This window comes from Cervus elaphus, chromosome 10 (assembly GCF_910594005.1).
Source record: "Cervus elaphus chromosome 10, mCerEla1.1, whole genome shotgun sequence".
NCBI classification, from domain to species: domain Eukaryota; kingdom Metazoa; phylum Chordata; class Mammalia; order Artiodactyla; family Cervidae; genus Cervus; species Cervus elaphus.
Window position 1 is genome coordinate 16,767,830 of NC_057824.1, and position 26,831 is coordinate 16,794,660.

At 57.0% G+C, this 26,831-nt stretch overlaps 1 protein-coding gene across 11 annotated transcripts; it reads left to right on the forward strand.

Annotated features, from left to right (window-relative positions):
- Positions 1 to 214: 214 nt before the first annotated feature.
- TBC1D24 (TBC1 domain family member 24) lies at positions 215 to 26,765 on the forward strand. 11 transcript variants are annotated; one of them, XR_006343208.1, is made up of 11 exons: positions 215 to 299; positions 16,693 to 16,805; positions 17,637 to 18,701; positions 19,256 to 19,273; positions 19,793 to 19,951; positions 21,031 to 21,094; positions 22,036 to 22,131; positions 22,376 to 22,628; positions 23,038 to 23,208; positions 23,835 to 25,020; positions 25,439 to 26,765. XR_006343208.1 is itself a non-coding variant. In XM_043915993.1 (11 exons), exons 4-10 carry the CDS (start codon positions 17,737 to 17,739, stop codon positions 23,190 to 23,192), a joined length of 1,710 nt encoding a protein of 569 aa, XP_043771928.1. In that variant the 5' UTR covers positions 3,379 to 3,455; positions 6,058 to 6,251; positions 16,693 to 16,805; positions 17,637 to 17,736; the 3' UTR covers positions 23,193 to 23,208; positions 23,835 to 25,409. The 11 variants fall into 11 exon arrangements, 10 of the variants coding, with proteins under 10 accessions (XP_043771925.1, XP_043771934.1, XP_043771931.1 ...); XM_043915993.1 differs by lacking the exons at positions 215 to 299; positions 25,439 to 26,765 and adding exons at positions 3,379 to 3,455; positions 6,058 to 6,251 and having other exon boundaries at positions 23,835 to 25,409; XM_043915990.1 differs by lacking the exon at positions 25,439 to 26,765 and having other exon boundaries at positions 23,835 to 25,409.
- The last annotated feature ends 66 nt before the right edge of the window (positions 26,766 to 26,831 follow it).

The following is a 26,831-nucleotide window of genomic DNA, read 5'->3' on the forward strand; positions in this document are numbered from 1 at the left end:
CCGGCGCCTGGGCGCGGCGGACACCCACCGCCGCGCGCGCGCCCCCTCGCCTCGCGCCGGGGCCGGGCGCGGAGCCGGCGCATGCTCCGGCCGCCCGGCCCCGGGGCGTCAGCGCGCATGCCCGGAGCCGCGGCCTCGGAGCCCCGCGGGCGCCGCGGGTGGGCAGCCGGCGCCGAGGCTCGGTGGGGGCGGGGCCGCGCGCGCGCGTGCGCAGACGCGCCGGCGCCGGGGCGCGCGGCGAGCTGAGGAGAAAGCGGCGCGGCGGGCGGAGGTGGGCTCGCGGCTGGCGCCGGAGGAGGGTAGGTAGGTCCGCGGCGGGGCCGGCCGGCTGGCGAGTGGGCGCGGGGGGCGCGGGGGCCGTGGGGGCGGGGGGCCGGCTGTCACCGCGGCTCAGGCGTGCTGACCGAGGGGCGCGCGGGGGCCGGCCGCGGCGCGGGTTGGGGGTCCGGGGCCCGCGGCCGGCGCTGCCCACTGCCCCCAGCGCTGCGCCGCGGCCCGAGCGTCCGGCGGGGCGCGACGTGGGGCCGGAGTCGGCCTGGGCCCCGCGCGGGACCCCCATCCCGGGGGTCGCGCGGGCGCCCCTCGCCAGGCGCTGGCGGTCCGGCGGGCGGCTCCGGCCAGGCGGCGGTGGGAATGAGCTGGCTCTGGGGTACTCCTTCCTCGGGCGCTTTCGGGCTCTGCGGGGTGGGAAATCCTCTTATGGATTCGAAACTGCAACAGATTCTGTGATAACGCTCTGTCTTGGAAGACCTGCAAACTGCTCCCGTCCCGACCCTCCGCTTGCCCCAGGTTGGCACCCCGCCCGCCGGCCGCCTAGGTATCTACGCAGCCTCTGAGCCCTGCCTCGCGGGTCTGGGGTGACTTGTACCCTCGGGTGGCCGCTGGGCTGTGCCGGGGACAGAAGCGTTTATTTCCACAGGGCCCCTGGGCACTGTACTCCTCAGCCTTGAGAAAGCACAGCTGGAGGTCGGGGATGGGCCTGGAGAGGTCAAGGTCCTCTCCCAGGCAGGGTGCTGGTGGCCTGGTGGCCTTACTCGGTAGGGGACACTTGCTCAGTAGGGAGCACTGGGCCTCCTGGATCACCACCTGCTCCGCTGACACTAAAGGCCAGAGGCAGTGTGAGCACCCACTGGGCTAGGTGAACGCGTGGGTTGACTGTTAGGATAGCGGTGTGCCTGGGAGGCACAGTCCCCACCTCACGTGGCTGCTCTGTGATGCTGATCTTGAGATCTTTGGCCAGCTGCTTATTGGTAGTGAGGAGTCTGTCTGCCTTTCCAGGGCCAGTAGAAGCACTTGCAAGTGATTTTTCTTATTTCTCTGTATGTTTGCTCTGACATCAGCAGGAACTTGCAGACAATTACAGGAGGGGAAAAAAATTCCATTATTTGACAGGAATAGTGGTTTACCCTACTTAAATGTGGGGGCTCCCCTCCATCTTCTTGCCCCAGCACATAGTAGCCACCTCTGAACATTTACCTAATTATCTTGAAGATAGGTGTGTTGGTTCTTTTCTTTTTAAGGGATCCAGGCTGGAAGAAACAAACCAAGGTAAGAAAAGATCAAGAAATCTCACAAAGGTATTACAGTTACCATTTCTGAACAGTGCTATAACCCCCAACATGTGCTTTCTTTATCCTGAAGGTTGTTCCTCATTTAATCTTCTCAGCCCTTAGCTAAAGCCTGTAGGAGCAGTGCTTATTCAGGATCCAGTGCTTTGTTTAGAAACTAGTCTCTCCCTGTGAACAGAGCTGGGCCAAGTCACAGTCCTCTCTGCTCCCCCATTGCGTCACAGAGAATGGTGAAATGAACTCCGTGCTAAAACGAGTGCAGTAGTTTTCATCTGAGTGAACGGTGACCTTCGGGGCATGTAGAAGTAATCTAGTTATTTAGGCCGGCTTTTCATAATGAGGACAGAATTCACCTCCTGGATTTGCAAGTTCACCTGCAGGTGAGCTGTGCTAGCTGTCAGTGACCACGCCTGCCAGGACGGTCCAGCCGGCCAAGTGACCTTGGGCACACCATGTTGCTCCCAAGTCTCGTTGCAGTCTCAGCCGATCTCAGAAGACATATTTAAGTGTTTGCTTTTAGATGGTTTCTGGCTTGAAGTACATAAGGACAATAAGCAGGTTATAAAAAAGCACTTAACATTGACCCTGTTCAATGTTTTACCTGTTTGAGCATACCTTCTCTGTTATGACAACTCTGTGCAGGGAAGAAAGAGAGCCTTTTTAACTCGAAGCAGCAGTTTCAGTGGCTGTTTCAAGTGTCACTTTCCAAATGGAGATAATATCAAAGAAGCAGTACCTCGGGCTTTTCACTAAAGACCAACCTAAATTCATTATTTGATGATTTTCATTGTTCTTTCAACACAAATCTATCCAAGTCATACTTCACGTGATGAGGACTTGTGCCCCGTGCTCTACAGCTCCAGAGTTGAGTGAGCCTGTGCCCTTGAGACTGGGGTGCAGTGAGGAGACAGGTCAGGGAGCTGTGGTGCAGTGGGCGGTACTCCCCCTGAGGTGGGCTGAGCTTGCTGTGGGCACAGGGGGGTGGAGTCCAGCTGGCCTTTGGTGGTGGCTCCTGAGAAGCACTTAAATTAAATTTTGAACATCAGGGAATTCCCTGGCTGTCCAGTGGTTAGGACTCTGTGCTCTCACTGTCAAGGGCACGGGTTCAGTCCCTGGTCAGGGAACTAAGATCCTACAAGTCATGTGGTGTAGCAAAAAAAAAAAAAATTTTTTTTTTTAAAGAACAGCCACGGGAGGGAGCGCCTTCTTGGCTAAGGGACAGTGTGTGAAGTACCAGGGCAGTCTCCCGGCTGTTGGAAGAAGGGCAGTGGGTAGCAGTGGTATTTGGGGTGAGGAAAGGGAGATGGAGTTAGGGAGCTAGGCTGCTGGCTGTCAGGAGAGCCATGAGTACCAGTCCCCAGTTTGCATTTTGCCCTGAGAGCGGTGGGGAGCCACTCGGGGATCTTGGGTTTGTGAGTGACTGGTCAGATTGTGCCCTCATGGGTGACTTGGGGTGGGTTGGTGCAAGGCTACAGTGGGTCAGGGTGGTTAACAGAACACCAGAAGGCCCAGCACCAAGGAAGGGCAGTGGGAACAAAAGAAAGAGCAAGACCACACGACAGGGGGCCGCGGGGATGGGAAGGCCCAGGGATGGAGGAGGACTTCGGGAACGCTCCGCAGCCGGGTGACTTGGCAGGCCCGGCTGTGCTGTGTGCTGGAAGGGACAGGCCTGGAGTGGGTGACGGCGGGTGGTGTGGAGAGGCTGAGCTGAGAGTCCTCAACAGCTCCTCGGTAGAGACTGCTCTGGAGCCGTGAGTGCTCCTTCCTGCGTGAGCACTGAAGCCAGGGTGTGGGGTGTGCCTTCCCAGGAGTGTGTGTGGGGTGAGAGAAAGAAGACTGACCCTGGAGAGGCCTGATGCTTCACGTCCGTAGGACACAGTAGATAAGGTAACAAAAATCTGATTGATTACCTCCTGCCTTTTGAGGGGATGGGGGCAAGATTGTGGGCTTCTTGTATCTGTCACAGAGCCTCAGGTTGTTGGTTAAACAGCAAAATGTAAGATACCAAAGGTGCAAAATCACATAATTGATTCCCAGGGCCTTCCTGTCAAATGTGTTTGTTTGCCTTTCGAGAAAGTTCCAGATTGTCACTCAGCTCAAAGGACCTCATTCTCCTCCAGCCTGAGGGTTGGTCCTTTCAGCAAGTTCTCATCACTAGATCTCTGGAAAGAGACCTCCTCAGTTCCAGAGAGGGATCCAAGAACTCTCTGCGTCCTCTCGCTCTCCTCCCGGGACCCGTTTCTGTGTAGTGCCTCAGTGTTAGAGTCGATGGGACTTTGGAAGGACTGTTGAGGATACAGAGGCCAAGTGTGTAGTGCTTCCTCCCAAGCTTGTCCCCACGCCGAGAGGCCGCCAGGAGAGAGTAAGGAAAGGCTGGCATTGCACCAGGAGTTCCTCTGCCCACAGGAGGCGCAGGGCCCCACAGGGCTGTCTGGTCTCTGGACGAGTGCTGTTAACAGTGACCTTCGCCTCTTATGGAACCTGCTCACGGAGGGGCACAGGAGACAAGCTCTCCTTCTGCCCTGTGCAGTCCCGGTCCCCTGCCTGGCTCTTGGACCTTAGCCGTTTCCCCTGGATATTGCCCACGGAGCTGCTGGCAGGGGTCACGTGTGAGCAGTCATGCTTTCTTCCTCCAGCCCGCCCAGGCTGCACTCTCCTCTTACAGGCCATTGAGAAGCCACTACACATGGCTTGGCCCGTTTCACATAACCCGAAACTGTGTGTCCACCTAATCATTACACAATTTTAATTGGATACCAGTTGTTTGCTGGTGGGTGATTCTGTTACCAGTAAAAGCCCTTTTGCTGCATAGCATTCTAAATGAAGCTCAGTTACCTGAGTCCCACCAAGAGCTCTCCTGGCTTCTGTCCCTTCAGCCTTCCCTTGAATTCGTTTGTCCTCATTCCCTGGTTATCCTCTGTAATTCCTTTCTTAGCAGGCGTGGTTCCTGCCTTCCTGTCTTCCTAAACTTGTGGGCCTTAGAGGGAGCCATAGGTGTGTGTTCACTCCACCTGCCTCTGGTTTCTTTCCCTGCCTCCCTGGGTCGTCTCCTCCCCCACCTCCCAGCATACAGGCATGCACTCCTTTCTCAGTAGCCCGGTGAACCCAGGCCCTGTGGCTTCTTGGAGCCAATGAAGCTGGACTGTAGAAGTGTCTTTGAATATGAGCCGTGAATGACACTCACTGGCCCCAAGCAGCTGTGCTCTCCAGGGCTGTTTCTGCTGCTTCCTGGGTGTAGGCCGCCTCAGCCTTCAGGATCTAGGCCAGGTGGGTGCTGGCGGGGCAAGGCTTCCAGGCCCCTCTTTCCTCATGGGCTGGGGGCCCAGACCCCCTGTGCTTCTCCCTCACAGCATCCGCACCTGAGTCGGTAGGGTCAGTACCCCGTGTCCCCACATCCTGAACCTTGCTGAGCAATGGGGTGGCCTTGCATCCTCGTGTTCCAGCACTCAGCACAGTGGCATTCAGAAAGCGTCTCGAATGCCTGTTGAAATGATCCAGCCTGCAAGATTCCCTCCCAGCCCACTCTGCAGTCACGCCTGAAGATGCTTGCCGAGAGCCTGCTGTGTGCCCAGCCTTCTGAGGCACGCCTGTCACCGGCACCTTGCTTGGAATTCAGACCAGTCAGGATTCTAGCTTCTGACAGCTGGGCTTCCTCCTCCTGCTTCTCATTCCCTGCAGCTAGCTGGTTTCTCCTGTGCCCTTGGGGGGTGTTTTCCCAGACTTACTGCTGGGAGGACCTTTTAAACTCAGAAGATAAAGATCCTGAATTAGTGGGGCCCCATTGCAATCCCAGCCGTCTGTGGGTAGACCAAGCCAGCGGCTTGCTTGAAGGAAATTGGTTCCTCAACTAGGGATCAGACCTGGGTCAGGGCAGTGAAAGCACAGAGTCTCAATCACTGGACCGCTAGGGAATTCCTCGCAGGGAACCTTTTTGAGTGGTAAAGTTAGGACTTTACCCTGCTTGGGTCCCATCTTTAGGCTCAGGTGCCACTGCTAAGACCTGCATTTGAACTTCCGACCAGTACTAGCAGATGGGCCAGCCAGCTGGCCTGCGGTGCTGTGACTAATGCCTCCTCAATGGTTACACCCGTTTATGCCTGGCACGTGCCTTCCATTGTGTGCCATCAGCCAAGGGCCCCCTATCGGGTTCCCGGTAGCTGGCACTCACTGTGGAATGCCAGTTGCCACTAGTATTTGAAAAATTCCCTACGCTGCTTCAGGGCTGAGGCAGAACCCAGCTTGCCATCTCATCACATGAGGATGCCTGCTGGGAAGTGCACATACCTAGAACAGACAAGTTACCAGATGGCCCCTGTGGTTGAGAGTTAAATTTCCTTCTCAGGCCCAAGTGGTCTGGGATTTTCCTGAGTCTCCGTCTGTTTCCTTCTCTGTTTCCTCCTCCTTGGGTGCACCGAGTGTGGGATGTGAGATGCCGGGCTCCAAGTCACAGTAGGGGAGAAGGGCTGGACTCATAAGCAGGTCATCACAGGTGTGCCAAGTTCAAACAGATCCAGAGAAGGAGGCGTGGAGGTCAGTCCTGCCTGCAGGGTCAGGAGTCTGGAAGGGCCGGTGAAGGAGGGAGCATTTGAAGCAGATTCGCCTGAGAGGAGAAGGAAGAACCAGCGTGTCCTAGCTTTCCCCCTTCCCACTGTCAAGACTCCTGAAGCTGCCATTGGAGGGCAGGTAGGGACAAATGCTGAAGGGGGCAGGGTCAGTGGACTTGAGGGGGTTTTCAGGGGAGAGCAGGGCAGAGCTGTTTGGGAGTCAGAGCTAGCTGCCTTTCACGGGGAGTGTGTGAAGGTTGGGAGGTTTCAGCAAAACACTTGGAGGTATGGGACCTGAGAAATCTAGGCTTAGAAGAGGATGGACGTGCGCACTCAGTCATGTCTGACTCTTTGCGACCCCAGGGACTGTAGCCCACCAGGCTTCTCTGTCCGTGGGTTTTCCAGGCAAGAAGACTGGAGTGGGTTGCCATTTCCTCCTCGAGGCAGTCTTCCTGACCCAGGGATCAAACCTGAGTCTCCTGCATTGCAAGTGGATTCTTTACCACTGGGCCCTCAGGGAAGCTGGGAAGAGGATGGACTTCTGCAAAGGGAACATTTGAGGGACAGGAGCAGCAGCCGCCAGAGAGAGGAGGAGACAGATGGGAGGGAGGGGTTTCGGGAGGCCTGGGGGAGGAGAGCTGAGCGCAGTGGGGTCAGCTGTGTGCGTCAGAGAGATAAGAGCTCAGAGGTGTCTGTTAGGTCGGGCAGCCAGGCAGTAAAGGCATCGAGGGCAAGGGCGGAGACGCTGCAGGCTGCTCTCCCCAGAAGCTTGACTGGGGAGAAAAGAAAGAGCACTGGCGTAGTTCAAGGGGAGTGTCGGATGCTGTGGTTGGGGTTCAGGGCCTGGCTAACCAGAGAGGGAGCATTAGAGATGCAGGAGAGTCGGAGTCCTAAGAGTTGAGATCCAGAACCAAGGGTGGGGGTTACAGATCAAGGGCCAGGGTCAGACACCAGTGGGTGCTCCGGCCTGACACCCGGTTCTCAAGGAGAGGGGGAGGTGTGAAGCTGTCAGCTGCTGTGGGGCTGGGAGAGGGTGCCTGTAGGCAAGTGGAGGGCTGCCAGGCGGCTCCGGGGGCGCCAAGTGGGGCGGTGTGACTACCTCTGTAGTTGGTGTGTGGGTGTAGAGAAGCGTGCCATCAGGCTGGCTTCTCATGGGGGTTCTGCCGGGTAGCTGAGACAGGAGCTCGTGACTGGTGGAGCGGAGGTTTGGAGGGTCGGGTCAGGCCGAGCAGACAAGGGAGTAAAACCCCAAAGGGCTCGTGGGGAGGGCAGATGGACTTGTGGCAAGTGGGAGGGGGAAGTGAAGCGCTCCAGGACAGTCAGGGTGTTTGTGGTATGTGCCCAGGATGAAGAGCTCCTGGGGCCAGCAAGGGTGTAGACAAAGCATCAGAGATGTAAAGGCTTCTAAAGCTGGGGAGGGTTTGGTTTTTTTTTTTAATAGGTAAGAGGTGGATTTATTTAGAGAGAAACACACTCCACAGACAGTGTGGGCCAGCTCAGAAGGCGAGAACAGCAGCAGGATGTGGGGCTGTCAGTTTTCAGAGGGGTGGGTAATTTCATGGGCTGGTGAGTGGAAGGAGTGGTGGTGTGGGGATTTTGAGGTTGTCCCAGCCCCCTTCCCTCCTGCCTCTTTACCTTCTCAGACATTTTACTCCCATATTCTCACGGGAAACAGAGGGGCAATGGTCTGTCTTGTATAACTGCTTCAAGGTTGATCAGAGGCATCGACTCTGCCTTTGAAGGTGTAAAAATCTGTGGATGCCTGATCTTGGGGCCTCAAGGGCAGGACAGCTCCTTGCTTTTAAGTCAGTGTGGACTGGAATGCTCACATGGCCAATCATCTTGATGTAAAATTGTTGTAACTGCTTCCATAGCATTTCTGTGAACCTCCTTGATGAAACTGTAAGAACTCTCAGCTGTGGCATGTGGAATCTAGTTCCCTGACCAGGGATCAAACTCAGGGCCCCTGCATTGGGAGATGGAATTTTAGTGTCTGGACCACCATGGAGGTCCTCTCCTTCAGTCTTTTGACTGTAAAACCATCAATGGCCAGGAGGCCCACGTCACTCTGGCATCTGGGATATTCCCTCTTCCAATGCCCTGGCTCTTTGCAAAGGACACATAAATTGCAATCCTCCCTTATTCCCCCTTTTGTCTGCACAGGGTACCCTGGTCTTGTCTGGGTACCCCTGAGCCTAGTGGCTTGCCAGAAAAACCAATTCCCCTTTGGTAGTCTCTGAGTGGACAAAGCCAGTACCATCATTTGGGCCTTTTGCATATTTCTCTGGGTGTGTTCAGCCTTTTCAGATAACTCCCTATTATTGAAAGCTGAGTAAGCCAATGAAACAAGTCATTTATTGGAGCCTGAGGACCAGCAGATGCTTTTTGAATTTTGTGCCTGATGTCTAGGGCAGACTGGGCTATGAAGTGCTTAGTCAAAAGGGCGTGTCCCTCTGGGGAGGATTCTCATTCCTGTGTTTCCTGAAGTCTCCACTAGTCTCCCTTGGAAGACCGCAGGCTTTTCATCCTGTTGTTCTTGAAGTTTTTTGGTTTTGTTTGTTTGTTTTTTGCTTTTTTTTTTGAAGTTTTTTTGAACATTTTTATAATTAACAGGTTTTACTGTTAGTGTCTTCCAACTGAAACTATGTAACTCAGATTGGGACTTGAATCCACGTACTGGGACTGGAACCCAGTCAAAATCCACGGTTTTCCAGATGAGATCAGACACCTGGTTTCAGAGCTTAGTGAAGCTCACTTGGTGTCTCATCACATAAAGAATTCAGTAAGAGACAGAGTGATAGGTAAGAAATGGGTTTACTTAGAGAAAAAATAAAGTGTGGGCTTAGAGTGTGGGCTATCTCAGAAGGTGAGAGGGACCTTGGAATACAGTTTGGTTAGCTTTTATGGACTGGATAATTTCATAAGCTAATGAGTGGGAGGATCCTTTTAGCAATTTGGGGAAAGGGTGGGGATTTCCAGGAGCTGGGCCAGCACCTGGTTTTTGGTCTTCGGGTCACCCTTGGAGCTGTCAGTGCCTGTGGGTGTGTCCTTTAGCTTCCCTGACATGTTGCGGTCAGTCATATGGCCGTCTGTCTCTGCCAGTAGCATTCACAAGGCGATTCCATCGTGGGCCGGCCTCAGAGACAGCCTCCCACCCCACTCAGTGCCCTGCATGGTCCCACAGTGGGACTCAGCAAAATGTCCTCTGTGTTTTTCCTAGAGTCATCCCTCCGAGCTAGACATGCTTTAAATTCCTTTTGGGTTCCACTCCCTAGATACAGAGTCATGAAAATTTGAATATAGGGTACTTTTAAAAATTCCTGTTGTCTGAATCTTTCCCAACCCTGGAGTATATGGCCCAGAGGGATATTAGCCAAATTGACGCAGCCTGACCTATTCTAGACCCAAGCCTGAGGTGATGTGTCTAGCTGCTCAGTCTGAACAAGATTTGCACTTAGATCTTAGATGCTATCCCTCCCAAAGCAGTCTTCCAACCAGGCCTGAAAAGTTGTTGCAAAGGGACGGCACAGAAGATTTCCCCAGCGGTGTTGATGATGAGCAGGAGTAGGTCAGTTGAAAGTAAAGGGTCAGCACTTGTCAATAAAAAGTCCATCTTGGCAGTCACACAGGTCTTCTGGGGTTAAGAGAAGCAAGATATGAAACAGGAGTGAACATAGAACGTAGGAGGCAAACGTCAGAGTCAAGGAGAAGTCTATATTCTCAAATCCTGCCTCAATAGGCCTGTCCTGGCCCTGCTGTCGGACGTGCCTGAGCATAGCCATTCCATGCCACCTTCCCATAGCAGACCAGGGCGACAGCTGCCATCCCTCTGGTCCAGAGCTAGGTTCCCGATCAGAGCCCCGAAGTGTTTGGGGTTGACAGGCCTGACAGAAGCGGGCAGACATCACTGGAGCGTCCTCCCCAGTACTCCTGGCTCGGCGCACAAGCCTGTCTCGGACCAAGACCTAACTCTCAACGTTTTCTTACCTTATCACTGTCCCTTCATAGCTCTTGAGATCACACACCTGGTCTTAGGACTTACTAACGCTCAGGTTCTTGATGTCTCATCGCAGAAAGAATTCAGTGAGAAACAAGAAGTCAGTTTATTTAGAGAGAAACACACTGCACAGACAGAGTGTGGGCCAACTCAGAAAGAGAGCAGGTGAAGTTGGGGAGCTTTGAGCCAGGCCGGCATGCTTGACCTTTGAATGCCCTGTAGTGAGGCAGCTGAGAGAAGGCGGCCAAGAACTGGAATGAAGTGGGTGGTGGGTGGGGAGACCCTGCAGAAAGAGGGTCAGGGCCCCCTGCTCTCTGGCCTGGAGGAAGGGTGCGTTAAGGGAGAGGGTGGGCCGGGGGGTTGTTTGCCACAAACAAGCTCCAGAGCAGGAAGAGAGCTGGAGCTGGGGTGAGGGTGGTAAAAACGGGGCAGCGAGGGGAGCGGACGTGGCGTGTCAGGCTGCGGTCGGTGACTGTCACCCCCTGTCTGTCAGCCACAGAGTGGGGGCCGTCTGACTGCTGAGGCCTTGGGCCGAGAGAGGAGCGTCCTCCCCCCGCGTCCCTGACAGTCCTGAGGCTGTGTCCCCACGGCCTCCAGCAGATGCTCGGGAGTGGGCTTGAGCGTTTCCCTGGGGTCTGCCCGGGGGCAGGCACACTGGGCCTGCCATGAGGAGCTCAGGCTTGAACAGACTGGGCCTGCATCCTGCACCAGACCTGCCTCGCCCAGGCCCCCCTCACCACCCCTCTAATTGTCCTAGTGCTGGCCCCTGGGATAATGCTCACCGTCCCCCGCTTCTATGCCTCAGAGCTCCTCCCACTCTTCCCTGCTCGCCAGTCCAGACGCCTTGTGCCCCCTGCCCTGCCCCTCTACTCAAGCACCCTGGGAGCAGAGCCGCATGCCCGACCCCCAGCACAGGTCATCTGCCCTTCCCTGTCCTGCCGCCACGTTCCTGCTTGGCCCCCTGGGTATCTTCTTCTCAGGTAGTGACCGGTCCTGTGTCTTTCTCACCCACGCCCCACATGCCCTCAGGGCTGGAGTGGGGCCACCAGGTGTCAGGGACCCATCGCCCTGCCTGCCCTCGCTGGGGACACTGCCCGAGAGGCGCCGGTCTCTTGGTCACATGGGACTCCCTGGGCCTGGGGCTGCGCGCATTGCTGCCCACCTCCCCATCTGCCACCCCATCCTTGGTCTGCAGGGCTGGACCCAGCCTCCTTCCTCTTCTCTGTTTCCTGACTGCACTCCCAGGAAACAGGCGGGGAGTGTCCCGTGAGGAGGGAACAACTGAGACAGCCTCGCCGCCCGCTGTCCTGTGGTGCAGTGACTAAGGCCCGGCCAGGCTGAGCCCCAGGAGCTCAGACCTGAGCTGTTCTTGCTGCCATGGTGGGTGCGGGGTCTGGGCGGGTGGGCTGGGCAGGGGTCAGCGGGATCAGGCAGCGTCCGAGCCCCCCTCCCTCTGCGCTGGGCTGTCTCCTACCACCTGGGTCACAGTTGGCTCCTTGGTGGGCTCTGGGTATGTGGAGAGGCCGTGTGCAGACTGTGGGTGACAGAGGAGTCAGGGTCCAGTGTGGGGGTGAGGGCTGATGGCTGGGTGTCTGGGCAGGACCTCAGCACAGCAGCCCAGCTCCTCCTCCAGCCTGAGCCTTTCACAGCCCCCCAGGGAGCGCCTCCTCCGCCCCACCCGAGCCCCAGCCCTAGGCCAGCCTTCCCTATTCACTGCTGGGGCCTTTGTCCCCCACCCCCAGGTCAGCGTGTCTGGTGGAGTCCACCCCTGCTCATCCTGCCTCTGCTTCTGGACTCTGCCCTCTTTCCTCCTTCGCCACCAGGGTTTTCTCTGAAATGCCGATCTGGTGCATCACCTTCTGCCTTGGTTCTTCTGCTCCCTCGTGTGGGGATGACAGCTCCTGCCCCACCTCCCAGGAGCTCCCCCATTTGCATTTGTCCTCGTCCCCAGTGTCACACACCCTGGGGTCCTTATCCCTCTGGCACGCACGCGGAGTCCGTGCCCTGCTGGGTGGTTAGTGCCCTGCTGGCCTCTCGTCTAACTGTGGGCGGTGTGACCATCGGGCTCCTGGAGAGCCGTCTCTTACGCTTGTGTCCCCGGGACCTTGCCCAGAACAGGCGGCTACGGAGAAGTTTGTAAAACGAATAAAAGTTTAAGTTAAGGGGGTGGAAGGGGTGCTGGGCACTCCCGAAGAGGCAGTTTATAAGGGGGCAGAGCGCCCAGTGTGGTTGGGTGGTTAAGATAGAATCTCCCCAGGCTTAACATAGGGGTCTGTTTGTCACTTGAAAGCGAGTTTTTTTTTTTCAAATCCAGTTTGGGAGAATTAACATTCCCCACTTACAAGGTGAGGCAGGCAGAGGTCTCGTGTCTCCAACCACGGCTAGAGCCATGTGGCGTGTGGAGCCAGGCCTGAGGATGCGGTGGCGGGGCTGCCCCCTGGGTGAGCTGCACTCCAGGGGGGAGGGGGCATCGAGCACGTTGCAGGCTCGCTCTGGAGGCTGCTGGCTGGGTTCTGCCTGTGCAGGGCCCCCAGAGCCTTCTCTGCATCCCTTCCCTCACTGTGAAGTTACCTGCCATGGGGTTGAAGGAGAGAGGGATGAGGTTGCATTGCCTGGCGGCCCACTGTGGAGTTTGTCCAGCGGCCCTTGAAGGGGGCGGGAGGGGGCCCCATGTGTCTCTGTCCTTCGTCCCATGACCGCTTTCTCCCCCCGCCCCACTCCCGGAGGTCTGGGGTCTGCCAGGAGGGCAGCACCACTCCTGGAGCAGAGCCGGCAGGCACAGGGCGCCCGGGCGCCTCCTACCCGCTGCCACGTCCCTCCTCCTGTGGGGCTCCGGTGGCTGCTCCTGGCATGGTCCCCGGAACCCCCTCCTCAGAAAAGCTGCCTGGCCCAGGGCCCATGGGGCCACCAGCCGAGCGCTGCATGACCCCCTGAGCAGAGGTCACTGAGTCCTACCGAATACTTTATTTTTTCCTTTTTAAGACAGACTTGCTTTCCATTAGGAAGCATGACCTCTATTTGTGAGGGAAGGCATGACAGACAGTGACTGGAGGGGCTTCCGGGTGGGGAAACGGCCACACCAGCGGGGAGGGGTGCCGGGCAGAGGCCTTTCAGGGGGACCATCCCGAAGAGAGTAGGCACCTCCCGGGGCCCTGGGGGAGCCGTGGCTGCAGCCTCGGTGGCTGCACCGCACTGACCCTCCTGACCAGAGCCCCTGAGCCGGGAGCCTAGGGAGCGCTGTCCTGGCATGCCAGGCGGGAGCGTGCTTTCCAGGAGCAGGCATGGCTCATCCCCACGGCGCTCAGTTCCAGGAGCAGGCGGGCTTAACCCCACGGCGCTCAGCTGGTAGTCACGGCTGCTGGGGCGCATCCCTTCCATGCCCCCTGCACTCAGGAACCCGTGCTCCTCCGCACCCCCACCCCAGTGCCTCCGCTCTCCTTCCTTGCTGTGCGGCCTACTGGACGCCTTCCCCTCCTCCAGCACCCCGGTCCCTTCCCGCCTCTGGGCCCTCACTCTTCTCCTTGGGAGGGAGCAGCCTTTCCTCAGCTCCTCTGTCAGCTTCCGTCTCAGCACTGCCGCTCTGATGGGGGAGACCCCCTGATGACTCCAGCTAAGGCGGCCACCACTTTCTGGACGCGCTGTGTGGCATCCCCACCATCCGAAATGACCACTGTCAGCTGTTCATGTGAGTCCAGCAGGAAGTTGAGTGGAATTTTTCCTGTTTGCTCAGAATTGCAGATTAGGCCCAAGCTCAGGGCAGAAACGCAGAGTTCGTTCTTGTGGTCCAAGGCCGGGGAGTCGTGCCCGCGGGCTGATGGACAGGCGCCACGAGCCTGCCCCGCCCCTCCGCAGTGAACTTGAGACTGGGGGTGGGGTGGCCCCAGGGCAAGTGCAGAATTTGTGGTTAGAATTCATTTCCTCCCTCAGCTTCCTGAAGCCAAGGGAAAGTGGTTTTCCAGGGCCCCTGCTGGCCAGGAAGAGTGGCTACCTGCCCCGGGCTGCCACAGGGCCAGAGGGAGAGAGTGGGGTGTACCTGTCCCCACGCCCGGCCAGCACAGGCGCCATGCCGGGGTCAGGGCCCGAGGCAGGCTTGTGTTCGTTGGCTCCGTTTTAGAGAAGGGCACCTGTGTTCAGTGTTCAGGGAGGAGGTGCGGCTTTCCTGAGGCCAGCCCAGCCAGTGGCAGCTGAACCCGGCCCGGCGGCTTCAGACTGGCTCACTCCTTGCCGGAGCTCTGGTCTGCCTTCTCTACGACCACCCGCCGGGCGAGGGTGGGAGCACGGCTGCCTTCCTGGGCCTGGGCCCTCTGTCCAGCACTGGGCGCTGCAAGAGCAGGTGAGGCCTGCGTCCCTTGCAGGGCAGGCGGCGTGGATGGTGTGGGTGGTGTGGCCAAAGCCGCGGGAGGGACAGCTGGGGAGGCCGCGACCTCGGCCCGGGTGAGAGTCCCGCCTGGTGACTGTGATCTGTTTCCTGGCTGCTGCCTCCCTGCTCCCCACAGCCAGCGTGTGCTGTGAATGTGTGCACACGTACATTGCAGGAAGCAGCTTCATGAACTCAGATGTGAGGGGTGGTGGCCTTAGGGAGAAGAGGCAGTGGGATTGAGGGGTAACTTAAGCAGGACTGTATATTTGTAGTCTGTAATTTTGTTAGTTGATGTTTTTGTGATCATTCATTCATATAAAAACCAAACCAGACAAAAAGCTGCCCTGGGACCTGGCTTCATTGACCCCTCAGGAGGTCAGCACAACTTTGTTTGCCCTTCTCCAGAAATACCACATGCTCTCAGGTGCGGGGAGGCCTTCAGGGGTCCAGAGAGTTCCTCTGGGCTCTTTTGCGCCTGTCTTTCCTCGGAGCCCCCCAGCCACTTGTTGCAACAAATGAAACTGTGGGGGCTTCCCTGGTGGTCCGGTGGTTGGTGCTCAGGTGCCTCCACTGCAGGGGGCGTCGGTCTGATCCCTGGTCAGGGAACTAAGATCCGACATGCTGTGCAGCACAGCCAGAAGCAGCAAGGAAAGAGAACACGAACGCTGGTCTGCTTCTCTCCAAAGGTCCATGCTGAAGGGGTTTGCAAGGCGCAATAACTGTTTAATGTTCAACCTGAATCTTAGGCCAGCTGAGTGAGGTTTGACACTGTCCTGCCCAGCTCTTGTTCTGTTTATAAAAATGTTTATCGCCCTGATGAGAAGCAGGTTCTATTCAAGAAAACAGGATAGGCCTCGGGTCCCTCCAGAGGTTAGTGTGCTCGGAGCCTAGAGTGAAGGATGAGACTCTATAGGTAATTTGCAGCCTGGGGAAACGGAAGCCCCTAACTGCTGTCCTTCTCAGGACAGAGCAGACAGACCAGCTGCCATTTGGGATTCTTTTCTGGGGAAGAAGTTTCCAGCATTGGCGACACCTAGTCCTGCTGCAGGCAAGGCTCCTCCAGCGGGACGAGGTAAATGGATGTTGTCAACAAAACCTCATTTCTGTGGGAAAGTCCCTGTAAAGAAATGTATCCAAGGACTCGAATAGACACTCACACAGCTGTGTTCACAGCAGCATTACTCCCAACAGCCGAAAGGTAGGAACTATCCAGATGTCCATTGACAGGTAGACAAAGCGTGTTCTGGACATACAGTGGGATAGTATCAACCATAAAGAGGAATGAAGTTCTGATGCTGCAGGGGGCAGAGATGAACAGGTGGGGCATTTTATGATACTATAATAAGGTTACATGTCATTTTACTTACATGTGTCCAAACTCATAGAATGTAGGACACCAAGACAGAATCCGCGTTAATTCATAGATTCAGTGATGTGTCAGTTTAAACTCATCGGTTGTAGCAAATGTCTCATCTGTGGGGAAGGTTGATAATGTTGAGGCTGTGCCTACATGGACAGAGTATGTGAGACTTCTGTACTATCCTCTCAATTTTGCTGTGGACCTAAAACTGCTCTAAATAATAGTCTTAAGTTTTAAAAATGTATCTCATACATGGGCTTCCCTGATAGCTCAGTTGGTACAGAATCTGCCTGCAATGCAGGAGACCCCAGTTTGATTCCTGGGTTGGGAAGATCCACTAGAGAAGGATAGGCTACCCACTCCAGTATTCTTGGGCTTCCTTTGTGGCCCAGGTGGTAAAGAATCCGCGTGGAAAGCAGGAGACCTGGATTCAATCCCTGGGTTGGGAAGATCCCCTGGAGAAGGGAAAGGCTACCCATTCCAGTATTCTGGCCTGGAGAATTCCATGGACCACAGTCCATGGGGTTGCAAAGAGCTGGACACAACTGAGCGACTTTCACATTCACTTTCACATTCTCATACATGCTGTCAACATTGATGAACCTTGAGGACTTTATGATCAGTTAAATAAGCCAGACACCAAAGGACAGATATTGTATGATTCCACTAATACGAGGTGCCTAGAGTGGTCGAATTCATAGAAAGCAGAGTGGCGGTTATCAGGGGGCTCGAGGCCAGGAATTGGGAGTTGGTGTTTAATGGGTGCAGAGTTTCCATCTGGGGAGATGAAAAAGCTCAGAGATGATGCTGTGGTGGTGCAGCCTTGTGAATATTCAAGTATTGCTTGCTTTTTCTGTTTTCAGATAAATGTTCTTGATGCAAGCAAAACAGGAATGCTCTGATCACTTACCGAAGGTCACTGAGGCAAACAGCCCTTTGTGAGATCTCTGGACAGTGTACCATCCCAGGCTGAAAGGTGAGTCTGAGGTGCGTGGTTAGTACTTCTGTGCTGAGGACAGTAGCCTCTGGCAAAAATCAGATTGTAGTAGACGTCTGAGCGGTAGACTTCCTTCTTGCTGTCCACGTGCAGCTGGAGTTTCAAATAGCACCTGTTACCCGCTTTTTAAAAAAACATCTACAGGAATCTCCATAGATGCCCATGATGGAGAGACGGTACCAAATCCCCCAATACCTCCGGCTCATTTGGTTCCAGAAACTTCTGATTCTGAAGCTGTGACACCTTCCATTTATTTCTCCACCCTCATGTCTTCTTCCCACCAGTGACTCTTCTGTGGAATGCCTGTGTGCAGCGTAGCTGCTATTTTTAGAAAGTTAAGAGCCAGTATCCAGGTTCCAGGCCAGCGACCGTGGGGCAGAGTAGGTGTGTGTCCTGCTCATGACACACGGCCAGGCAGAGGCTGTGAGCCTGTGTGAGCTGGGACGCGGCGTCTGGTGACCTCCCGGGGTCTTCCAGATCAGCGGCTCCTTTCAGAGGCCCCCAGGCTGCAAAGGGAAGAGTGAGGGCCAGGCAGGCCACCAGCCCTGAGCAAAGAGGTGTTTACTGCTGAGTCAGCCTCTCAAAGCCTTTTCTCATGACCCAGAGCCTGTGTGACCTCTCCCAGTACCCGCAGAAGCCCTATGAAAAGAAGTTATGCTCCTGAGCTTGTAGTGAATTCTCAAGAATATCCACTTATCTTAAAGCGAAGCCCTACTGATAACTTTGTAGAAAGATTAAAACAGACACTTTTTAAAAAAATGTAAACCTTCATGCCACATGCGTTATTAAGCATGGTTTTTAATCCTGTAGGGCATGGGATGGCAGACAGGTTAGCCAAGAAGCCTCAGAGAAGGTGCCAGTGGATGTAGCTGTCCTTTGCCCCCTCCCGCCCCCCACCACGCCCTGCACGATGAACCCCCCCGCCTACAGCTGCTTTGTGGACAGAGACAAGATGGACTCGGCCATCCCGGACCTGGGGCCCAAGGAGCTGAGCTGCATGGAGCTGCCGGAGCTGAAGCAGCTGGCGCGCCAGGGCTACTGGGCCCGCAGCTACGCCCTGCGGGGGCAGGTGTACCAGCGCCTGATCCAGGACATCCCCTGCCGCACGGTCACCCCTGACGCCAGCGTGTACAGAGACATTGTTGGCAAGATCGTGGGCAAGCACAGCAGCGCCAGCCTGCCCCTGCCCGAGTTTGTGGACAACACGCAGGTGCCCAGCTACTGCCTGAACTCGAAGGGCGAGGGCGCTGTGCGCAAGATCCTGCTGTGCATCAGCAACCAGTTCCCCGACGTCTCCTTCTGCCCCGCGCTGCCCGCGGTCGTGGCTCTGCTGTTGCACTACAGTGCCGACGAGGCCGAGTGCTTCGAGAAGGCTTGCCGCATCCTGGCCTGCAAGGACCCCAGCAGGAAGCTGGTAGACCAGAGCTTCCTGGCCTTCGAGTCCTCCTGCATGACGTTTGGGGACCTGGTGAACAAGTACTGCCAGGCGGCCCACCAGCTGATGGTGGCTGTGTCAGAGGACGTCCTGCAGGTGTACGCGGACTGGCAGCGCTGGCTCTTCGGGGAGCTGCCCCTCAGCTACTTCGCCCGTGTCTTCGACGTCTTCCTGGTGGAGGGTTACAAGGTGTTGTACCGCGTGGCGCTGGCCATCCTCAAGTTCTTCCACAAGGCGAGGGCGGGGCAGCCGCTCGAGTCGGACAGTGTGAAGCAGGACATCCGCACCTTCGTCAGGGACATCGCCAAGACCGTATCTCCCGAGAAACTGCTGGAGAAGGCGTTTGCCATCCGCCTCTTCTCTAGGAAGGAGATTCAGCTCCTACAGATGGCCAATGAAAAAGCTCTGAAGCAGAAGGGCATCACCGTCAAGCAGAAGAGGTAGGCAGGCCACTGGGGCCACCTCTGGGGCCCGGATGGGGTGGGGCCTGTGAGGAAGCATCCTGGGGGCTTGGTGCCGGAGCTCGACTGGCCGCTGGCTGGTAAGCCCTCCGTGCGCATACAGAAAACCACCGGCCAGGAGACAGGGCCTGTCTGGCGCAGCTGCAGGCGGCCAGGGCAGCTGTGGGTGTGGGGCCATGTGGCCGAGACAGAGGCTGGAGCCGACGGTGGTGCCCGCGGGCCCAGGAGGGAGCCAGGCTGGCCTCCCTGGGTCACTCTGGAGCCGCTCTTGCTGCCCACCCCTCAGCTCCAGGTTCCCATCCTGGTAGCCCCCCGTCCCGAGCGCAGCCCCCTGGGGAGCCAGCCTGGGGAGGGCCCATGTGTGCTGAGACCTCAGCGGCTGGCATTGTGCCCCAGCCCCAGTAGGTGTGGAAGCCTTTCTCGTGGGCCAAAGGCAGGCATGTCCTGGGTGTTAGTACTTGCCACTAATCTCTCCTTGTCTGTTTTATTTTTCTTCCTGTTCTCCGTGTCCGTTGCTTCCTCCTGTTTTTCAGTGTTTCACTTTCTAAAAGGTAGGTCTGGAAACCGTGTCTCCACACCTGGCTTCTCTCTGTCTTCCGGCCCGGCTGCTTGCTCCAGCTCTCAGGGCTGGCTTCAGCAGTGCTGCCCCAGAGCCTGGCTGATGTTGGGCCCGTCTGTCTGTCTGTCTGCCTATTGGTGCTTGGCTGGCTAGCGTTCATGCCTGTCTGTCTGTCTGTCTGCTGTCGGTGCTTGGCTGGCCTGGAAGCATTGTCTTGCCAGAGCTGACTCTCTCTGTCCCCGTTTCTTAGAGAAAGGGGGCTTTCGTTCTCGCCCCCGGGCTGGGCTCTGTCCCCTCTGTAGCAGGGTGGGAGCAGGACTCCAGGGCTAGCTCCACCCCGTACCCTCCTGAGGGCCCCTGAGGCCCCTACCAGGCTCTGACCTGGCTCTGCAGGTAAGAAGTTCCCTCCAGGCTGAGCTCCCATGAGAGGCTCACCCCTCCCGGGAGGGGACAGGATGCATGGCCGGGGCTGGGGCTGCAGCTCTGCTTTGACCTCTGCCCGCTCCCTCAGGCAGTTCGTGCACCTGGCGGTTCATGCAGACAACTTCCACTCAGAGATCGTCGGTGTGAAGGAGATGAGGGACATCTGGTCGTGGGTCCCTGAGCGGTTCGCCCTCTGCCAGCCCCTCCTGCTCTTCTCCTCGCTGCAGCATGGGTACAGCCTGACCAGGTAATGCCCCGGAGGCAGGGCCCTGGGCCTGCCCCCTTGAGGTGCTGAGGTCTGGACGCCAAGGGCCAGATGGAGCAGAAGGGGTGGGGCTGCCCAGCGTCTCATCCTGCTTGCACGTCCTGGAGGCCACAGGCCACCTGCAGACACGGGTGTCTGGGCAAGGCCCTGCCTCTTCCTGGGGCCTAGACTTGGGAGCCCCTCTTCTGAGCATCTCTCACTCCAGGGCCACTCCCACTGCAGGGGTTAGGGTTAAGGTCATTGCAGCACACGCGGGGCTCCGCGGCCTCACGCAGGCGTGGTGGTGATCAGGAGCAGGCTCCCCCGCCCTCGAGCTGACAGAATGTCAGGACAGCTCGAGGCGGCCGGCCTTGGGTACTGCTCTTCCACCCCCATTTCACCAGTCCACACCAGGTCCGTCTCGGCCCTGTGGGCTGTGCTGGGCCCTGCCCAGTGTCCAGGGGATTCTGGCAGGTTTCCCCCGAGGCACCCTGGGAGCCTCAGATGGCTTTTGACCCATGCTCTGTCTTGGGTCACAGGCGATGCAGACGGAGGGGGCACCGTTGAGCGCCACCTGCATATTCTGGCATAGCCAGCCCCCCCTGTATGGTGTGGGAGGCCCATGGAGGGACGCTGGCCAAGCCCTGGACACCTGCGCTGGCACAGCGGTGGCCTCAGGCCTCCTCCTGGCTCCCCGGTGCTGCCAGCGCCCGAGAACGCTCCGAGCTTTCCCAGAGCACAGACCTGTTCCTCTGGTTCTGGCTTCCCCAAAGCTCTTGGCACGTGGCTGTCTGCTAGGGGCCGTCTGCCCTGCCACTTCTTCTCCGGGCACATCAGGGCAGAGTGTCCAGGACTCTGACTGCTTGGCCTGCGGCCTCCTGGCTGGGGCTCCCCGTTGGCAGAAGCGCCCAAGCCCAGGCGTTGCCATCCAAGCCGTTCCCAGGAGAGGAGGACAGGCAGGTGTCAGGTCCGTCTGCCCACCCTGGGCAGCCGGGGTCAGCAGTGGCTGGGGGGAGGCAGCCAGGGAAGGGGGCAGCGGTGGGTGCTGCTGTCAGAATGGCAAGGCCATTCTCTGCCCCCAGGTTCTACTTCCAGTGCGAAGGACGAGAGCCCACCGTTCTGCTGATCAAGACTACGCAGAAGGAGGTAAGAACCAGCCAGAGGGACCCTGGCTCCTGGCTTCTTGGGAGGGTGGGTGTTCGCTGGTAGCCCCCACCCAGGTTTCCTGGGCTTAGGGGTGCAGAGCAGGGCTTGCCCTCCACAGAGAGGTAAATCTAGCCTCCTTACATGACCCCCCAAGTTCCCAGGGCCTCCCTGTTTCCCCTGGGGTCCAGACCCCCAGCGTGACTGGCCCAGCAGTCTAGAGGAACTTTGCAGAAATGCCGGCTGAGCAACGTCCCACGTCCTCCTGCAGTAGTCTGTCGGCGCCTTCCCCTCCTCCACCCCAGCAGGTAGTTCTCAGAGCCTTGTTCTCTGCAGTGGCTGTCATCTGGAATGTACTTAAGGTGTCTAGAAAAGTGAGCGCCTCCATCCTGGAGCGTCTGCGTGCTCTGGTGGCTCCCAGACGCCCAGCTGCACCCGCAGGACTGTCTCCTCAGCCTCAGACCCTGCGTCCGACTCCCAGGAGGAGCCCGGGTGTCTGTTACAGCGGGTGACCCGAGTGTCAGATACCTCCGTAACCACTCGGAGGAGTGACTCTAATGGTGAAATCAAGCACTTTGCTGGCTGATAGGAAGCCTGGGAAGTGTTTCCTGAGCAGGTGCCTCCTGGAAGCTCCCATCTGAGGGGCCTCCTTGGGCCGATGCCCATAGTTGGGGTGTGGACATGGGCTTGTCCCCAGGCTTCCGGGCCCAGGGGGGAAATGGAAGTACCCCAGGAGCCGGCAGCGGCCAAGGCAGCCTCCACGCCTGTTCCGTGCCGACCCTCTCTCCGCACTCTGACCTTCCCTGGCCCTCCGATGGTCAGGGTGTGTGGCTGTGACTACGACCCCCCAGCGGTGACTGAGCCTCGGCTCTCAGCTGCCCTGAGTGCTGGGGGGCTCCCGTGGGCGCACCAGGTGCAGCCCCACCCTGGGCCTTCCTCCCCAGGTGTGTGGCGCCTACCTGTCAACAGACTGGAGTGAGAGAAACAAGTTTGGGGGCAAGCTGGGCTTCTTCGGGACTGGAGAATGCTTCGTGTTTAGGGTGAGTGGGCCCCCCACGGGAGGTCACCCCCTCATGTGACCCTGCTTCCTTCCAGACGTGCCTCCACTTGTCGCGCCTCCCCCTGTCGCGCCTCCCCCTGTCGCCTGCTGGGGTGTGACCCTCAGAGGGGAGCTCAGCAAGCAGGCGGCCTCTGTGGCGCGGGTCCTCCCGCTGGGCACCGACAACGAGCCCTGGGGGAGAGCGGGCGCCGCGGTCAAGTCCTCACACCGCCCTTTGTCCTCAGCTGCAGCCCGAGGTCCAGCGCTACGAGTGGGTGGTCATCAAACACCCAGAGCTGACCAAGCCCGCGTCCCTGGAGTCCACGTCCCTGGAGTCCACGTCCCTGGAGTCCGCCACTGTTTCACCCTCCCCGAGCCACTCTCTGTCCTCTGAGAGCTCCGACCGCCTCTCGCCGTTCCTGGCTACTCGGCACTTCAACCTGCCCTCCAAGACGGAGTCCCTGTTCATGGCCGGGGGCAGCGACTGCCTCATCATAGGTGGGCGCCGCCCTCCACCTCTGGCCTGCTCCTGCCTGTCCGCGGTCACTTACCTGGGAGGAGGGTACAGGGTCATGGGTGCCGAAGCCCTGGGCCAGTCCTGGCTGAGCTGGGTGGTAGGTGCCTCACCTGAGGGACAGGCAGAGCCCCCTCAATGGCAGGAAGAAGGCGGCAGATCTTTGGGGGTGGAGCAGGCACGTGGGCAGCATGGGGACCTGAGGCTGCGTGCTGGGGGATGGGTCACAGGTTGCCGTAGAAAGCAGCCCTGTGGCTTTACAGAGGCCTCTGGCAGGGCTGGACAAGGCCAGCCCAAGACTCGCCTGGTCTGAAGAGAGTGGCTCAGGAGCAGGAGGAGGGTCCCCCGGGGCAGCGCTCGACAGCGGGCAGCCACTGACCGAGTGTCCCGCAGGTGGAGGGGGCGGCCAGGCGCTGTACATCGACGGGGACCTGAACCGGGGCCGCACGGGCCACTGCGACACTTTCAACAACCAGCCTCTCTGCTCTGAGAACTTCCTTATCGCTGCTGTGGAGGCCTGGGGCTTCCAGGACCCTGACATCCAGTGACGGCCATGAGCCAATGGTGACCAAGCTGCCGCTGCCGGGGCGGGAGTGGGTGGTAGCTGGGCCCCCCTCAGGGAGGTGGTGGTGAGTGAAGACCCCCACATACGTGGGCACCGTTAGGGTGCAGCTGGGCACAGTGCTGGTCTAGGCAGTGGTGCCACGGCCACAGCTGGCCCTCCTGGACCTGCTGTACTTGCTACTCCTTCGTCCTGCACTCAGGCCCTGGCCGGCGTCTGGGCAGGTGTCCCATGCGGGAGGCCAGGTCTATGGCCCCTGAGCCTCATTCCCCCGGGGTGAGAGGGTGCTGGGGCCGGCTGAGCCGGCCGGGGTGAAGGAGCCTGCTCAAGCGCAGGCCCGTGGCTCCCCCTGCTGGTGCCTCTGGGCATCTCCCGAGGAGGCCCTGCAGTTCCTGCCGGCCTGCGGCAGGCAGGGCCTTGGGGCTGTGGGTCCCAGGAGACCACAGGTGCCCTGTGGACTGTATCTGGTGGGAGCGTCTGCCCAGAGCCTCTGACTCAGTTCCCTCCTCCCCCGGGCCCCTCTAGGACAGGAGCCGCCGGCAAACGAGCCGCGTGCAGGGCTCCGGGCCCCTCCCCAGGGAGGGCCAAGGGCCGGAGGGGACGATGCGTGTCCTTGTGTTTTTTGCAGAGCCTGAAGCCTCTGCTGGGCCTCAGGGTAGAGTTATGCCTGGAAGGGCCCTCTGGGACAGACCCCACACCAGCCAGCAGTATTTCTGGGCCCTGCCTGGAGAAGCCTGGACCCACGGATCCTTCTGCAGCCTCCTCTTCTCCAGCTCCGGGCCTCCTTAGTTCCCCAAGCTCCCTGCTGTGGCCCCACTTGACTGCAGTGACCTGGCCCAGGGTCTCGTCTGACCTCTCATACGCGCTCTGTTACCCTGCCTCCCCTGGTGCCACCTGCCCTCCCAGCTCCTGCCACATGGACCTTCCTGACCCACCATCTGTGCATCTGTCTCACAGTGCCGCCTGGGTGTGCAGGCGGCCCTCCACCCATGACTCCCTCAGCTGGTCCTGAGGGCCTGGCCACCCAGAGGGAGGAGAGACGTGGACACTCCAGGGATCCTACCCCCTCGGTGCCCCATGCGCCCCCACCCCAAGCCTTGTGCTCTCCCTGCTGGGCCTGCATCCTCACTGCCCACCTCCTCAGATCTCCGCTGAGCCCGGCCACAGTGATATGGAAGGACACACCAGGAACCCTGTGTGGCTTTGGGCAGGCCAGTGAACCTGTCTGGAACTCAGTTTCCCCAACTGTAAAATGGGGGCCGTTCACCCTGTGCTGCAGGCCCCGCAGGGCTGCTGAGAGGCCTGCAGAGGGGAGAGGTGTTGGGGGGGGGTAGCTTCCTCCCCAGACACCACAGCCCTCGCTGCCCCTCCCCGAGCCCCCTCAGCCCTCACCTGTGCTTCAGTGTTCATTAATCAGCTATGTGAACTGCAGGGATCCGAGTCTGGTTTCTTCAACCAGAGGGACCTCCCAGGGCTCACCGCCCACCCTGGCTCACCTCCTGCCTGTCAGTCCCGGTCACAGAACATCAAAGGCCTTTTCAAAACACAGCCTTTCAGAAGCAGCTGAAGGCACACCTGAGCACCATCTCCTGCCCCTCGGTGAACCTCCTGAGCTGTGGAGTTCTTTTCCTGCTGAGTAATTCCACAGGATTCTCTGAGACTGCCCCAGGGCCTCCCCCCACCCAGCTCTGCAGTGGTAGCTGATGAGTCACCGTTTCTGTATCATGAGATCTGTGTGTGTGTGTGTGTGCACGCAAGATACTCCTTTCTTTGAATTTCGTATCTTCTCCCCAACTTTTCTGCTAAACTAAAAGGTATGTGTGATTATTATCTTCAGTTTTTTTTATTCTGATTACTGTCCTTGTTATCTGATATTTCGGTCTTCCCAAATAGAGTATAATTTATTTTGTTGACATTCTCTGTTATTCCTTCCTGATTATTATTAGCGTTTTCTGTTAAAAATTAGCCAAAGTTTTATGGAATTGCAGAGTGAATTATCATTTGTTTTTCTAGAAACATTTGAAAATGTATTTTAAGAAAAAAATTGAACATAGTTTAAACCAGTTCATTATCAAAGTAGACTGTATGCATTTAAGGCTTCAGAAAATCAGTTTTCCTAAAACAGCTTATATTACAAGAGTAAGTCCATTGTATTTTATGAGTTTTTCCATTTTAATTATTAAAATAAGTATTCAATTTTCCCTATTTTTATACGTTCTTTTTTTTTTTTAGTTTTTCAGGACAACTTGTTTTAGAAAATTCTGAAGATTTCACAAGGTCTTCAAATTTATCAATTTCCTGAAGCCACAGAGCCCTTATAATAATCTCCTTACATACCTTATATTTAGGAGATTCAGTTTTTGTCACTTTATTTTGAAATAATTTTAGACCTACAGAGGAGTTTCATGGAGGGTATAGAGCTCCCACCCCCACCCACCCCGACCCACTCCCAGATCATTTATGAAACCCGAGAAATGAACATTAGTACTCACTGGAAACTTAAACTGCAGTCTGTATTCAGATTCCCTGTTTTTCTGTAGTGATTTTTGTTGCAGGAACAGATCTAATCTTTACAACTGTTTATTTTCCCACATTTTAATTAAATTCTGAATGTCGTCAAATTCACCCAACACTGATTTTAGAAACACATTGCCATAATGAGGCCATCCAGGACTGTGTCACATGTGTTCCCACATCCCGACTGTCCTCCCCATGTCCTGTTTGCACAGAGAGGTCACTAGATCAGGCAGGAGTGCCGGGCACACTGTGAAGTGCCTCACCCGACATCGTCAAGTTCGGCAGAAAGGAAAGCATGTGCATTTTTTAAAACAACCTATTGTGGAAAAGGAGCTTATGTTCTCCGTTATATCCGTGTCAGACTGTGCTCAGAGTTAGGTGCAGGTCGTGGCTTGTGACTGGTGCTGAAACGCCTCCCACGTGTGCAGACCACTCGTTTCACCCGACCACGGGGAATTCGTCCACACCATGCCTGGGGCCAAGGAAGCAGAGTCAGCAGACACATACTGTGACAAGGGACACACCAGCTAACAAAAGCTGCCACCTTGGATCACTGACGCCCAGGACTGGCCACTCCATCAGGCTCCCCATTAGACACGACCCTGGTCAGGGGAGCCTGCAGACCCGATCCCGTCCAGGGCCGAGTCGTGGCTGTCCCCATCCCTGTCTCTATCTTCACGAAGAGACACAGCCCTCCCCTGTTCTGTTTCACCCTGAAGCACCTTGACTGGCAAAGGACACGTCTTGTCAGAAGTTTACAAGCTAAAGAGGGAAAAGAAGGAAGAATTGTGTGAATAATTTCACCCTCTTCTTGTCGTGTAGCATGGTTGTTGGCTGAAAAATGGATTACTAGACTGACAATCTGGAGCATTTCAGTGAATGTAATAAAGAATTCCCAGGACCTTGTGAAAATATGTGTGGTGATCAAATGTGGCAGTGAAGCAAAAATCTAACTTTGGAAAAAGTAAAAACAAGTGATTCAGTGATATGTTTTGTCAATGTTAATTCTGAGTCCTAAATAAAGTTAACGAGAACAAATGGATCAACATCTCTGTGAAGTATTTGATATGAGAACATTTCAGAAGGCTGAGAGTTCCTGAAGGAGGCA

Excerpts from the sequence above, each read along its gene's own strand:
- TBC1D24 (XM_043915990.1), top strand. The coding sequence starts at position 17,737 with ATGAACCCCCCCGCCTACAGCTGCTTTGTGGACAGAGACAAGATGGAC. Across the intron at positions 21,095-22,035 it reads TCAAGACTACGCAGAAGGAG|GTGTGTGGCGCCTACCTGTC; the intron begins GTAAGAACCAGC and ends CTTCCTCCCCAG. Across the intron at positions 22,629-23,037 it reads CAGCGACTGCCTCATCATAG|GTGGAGGGGGCGGCCAGGCG; the intron begins GTGGGCGCCGCC and ends AGTGTCCCGCAG.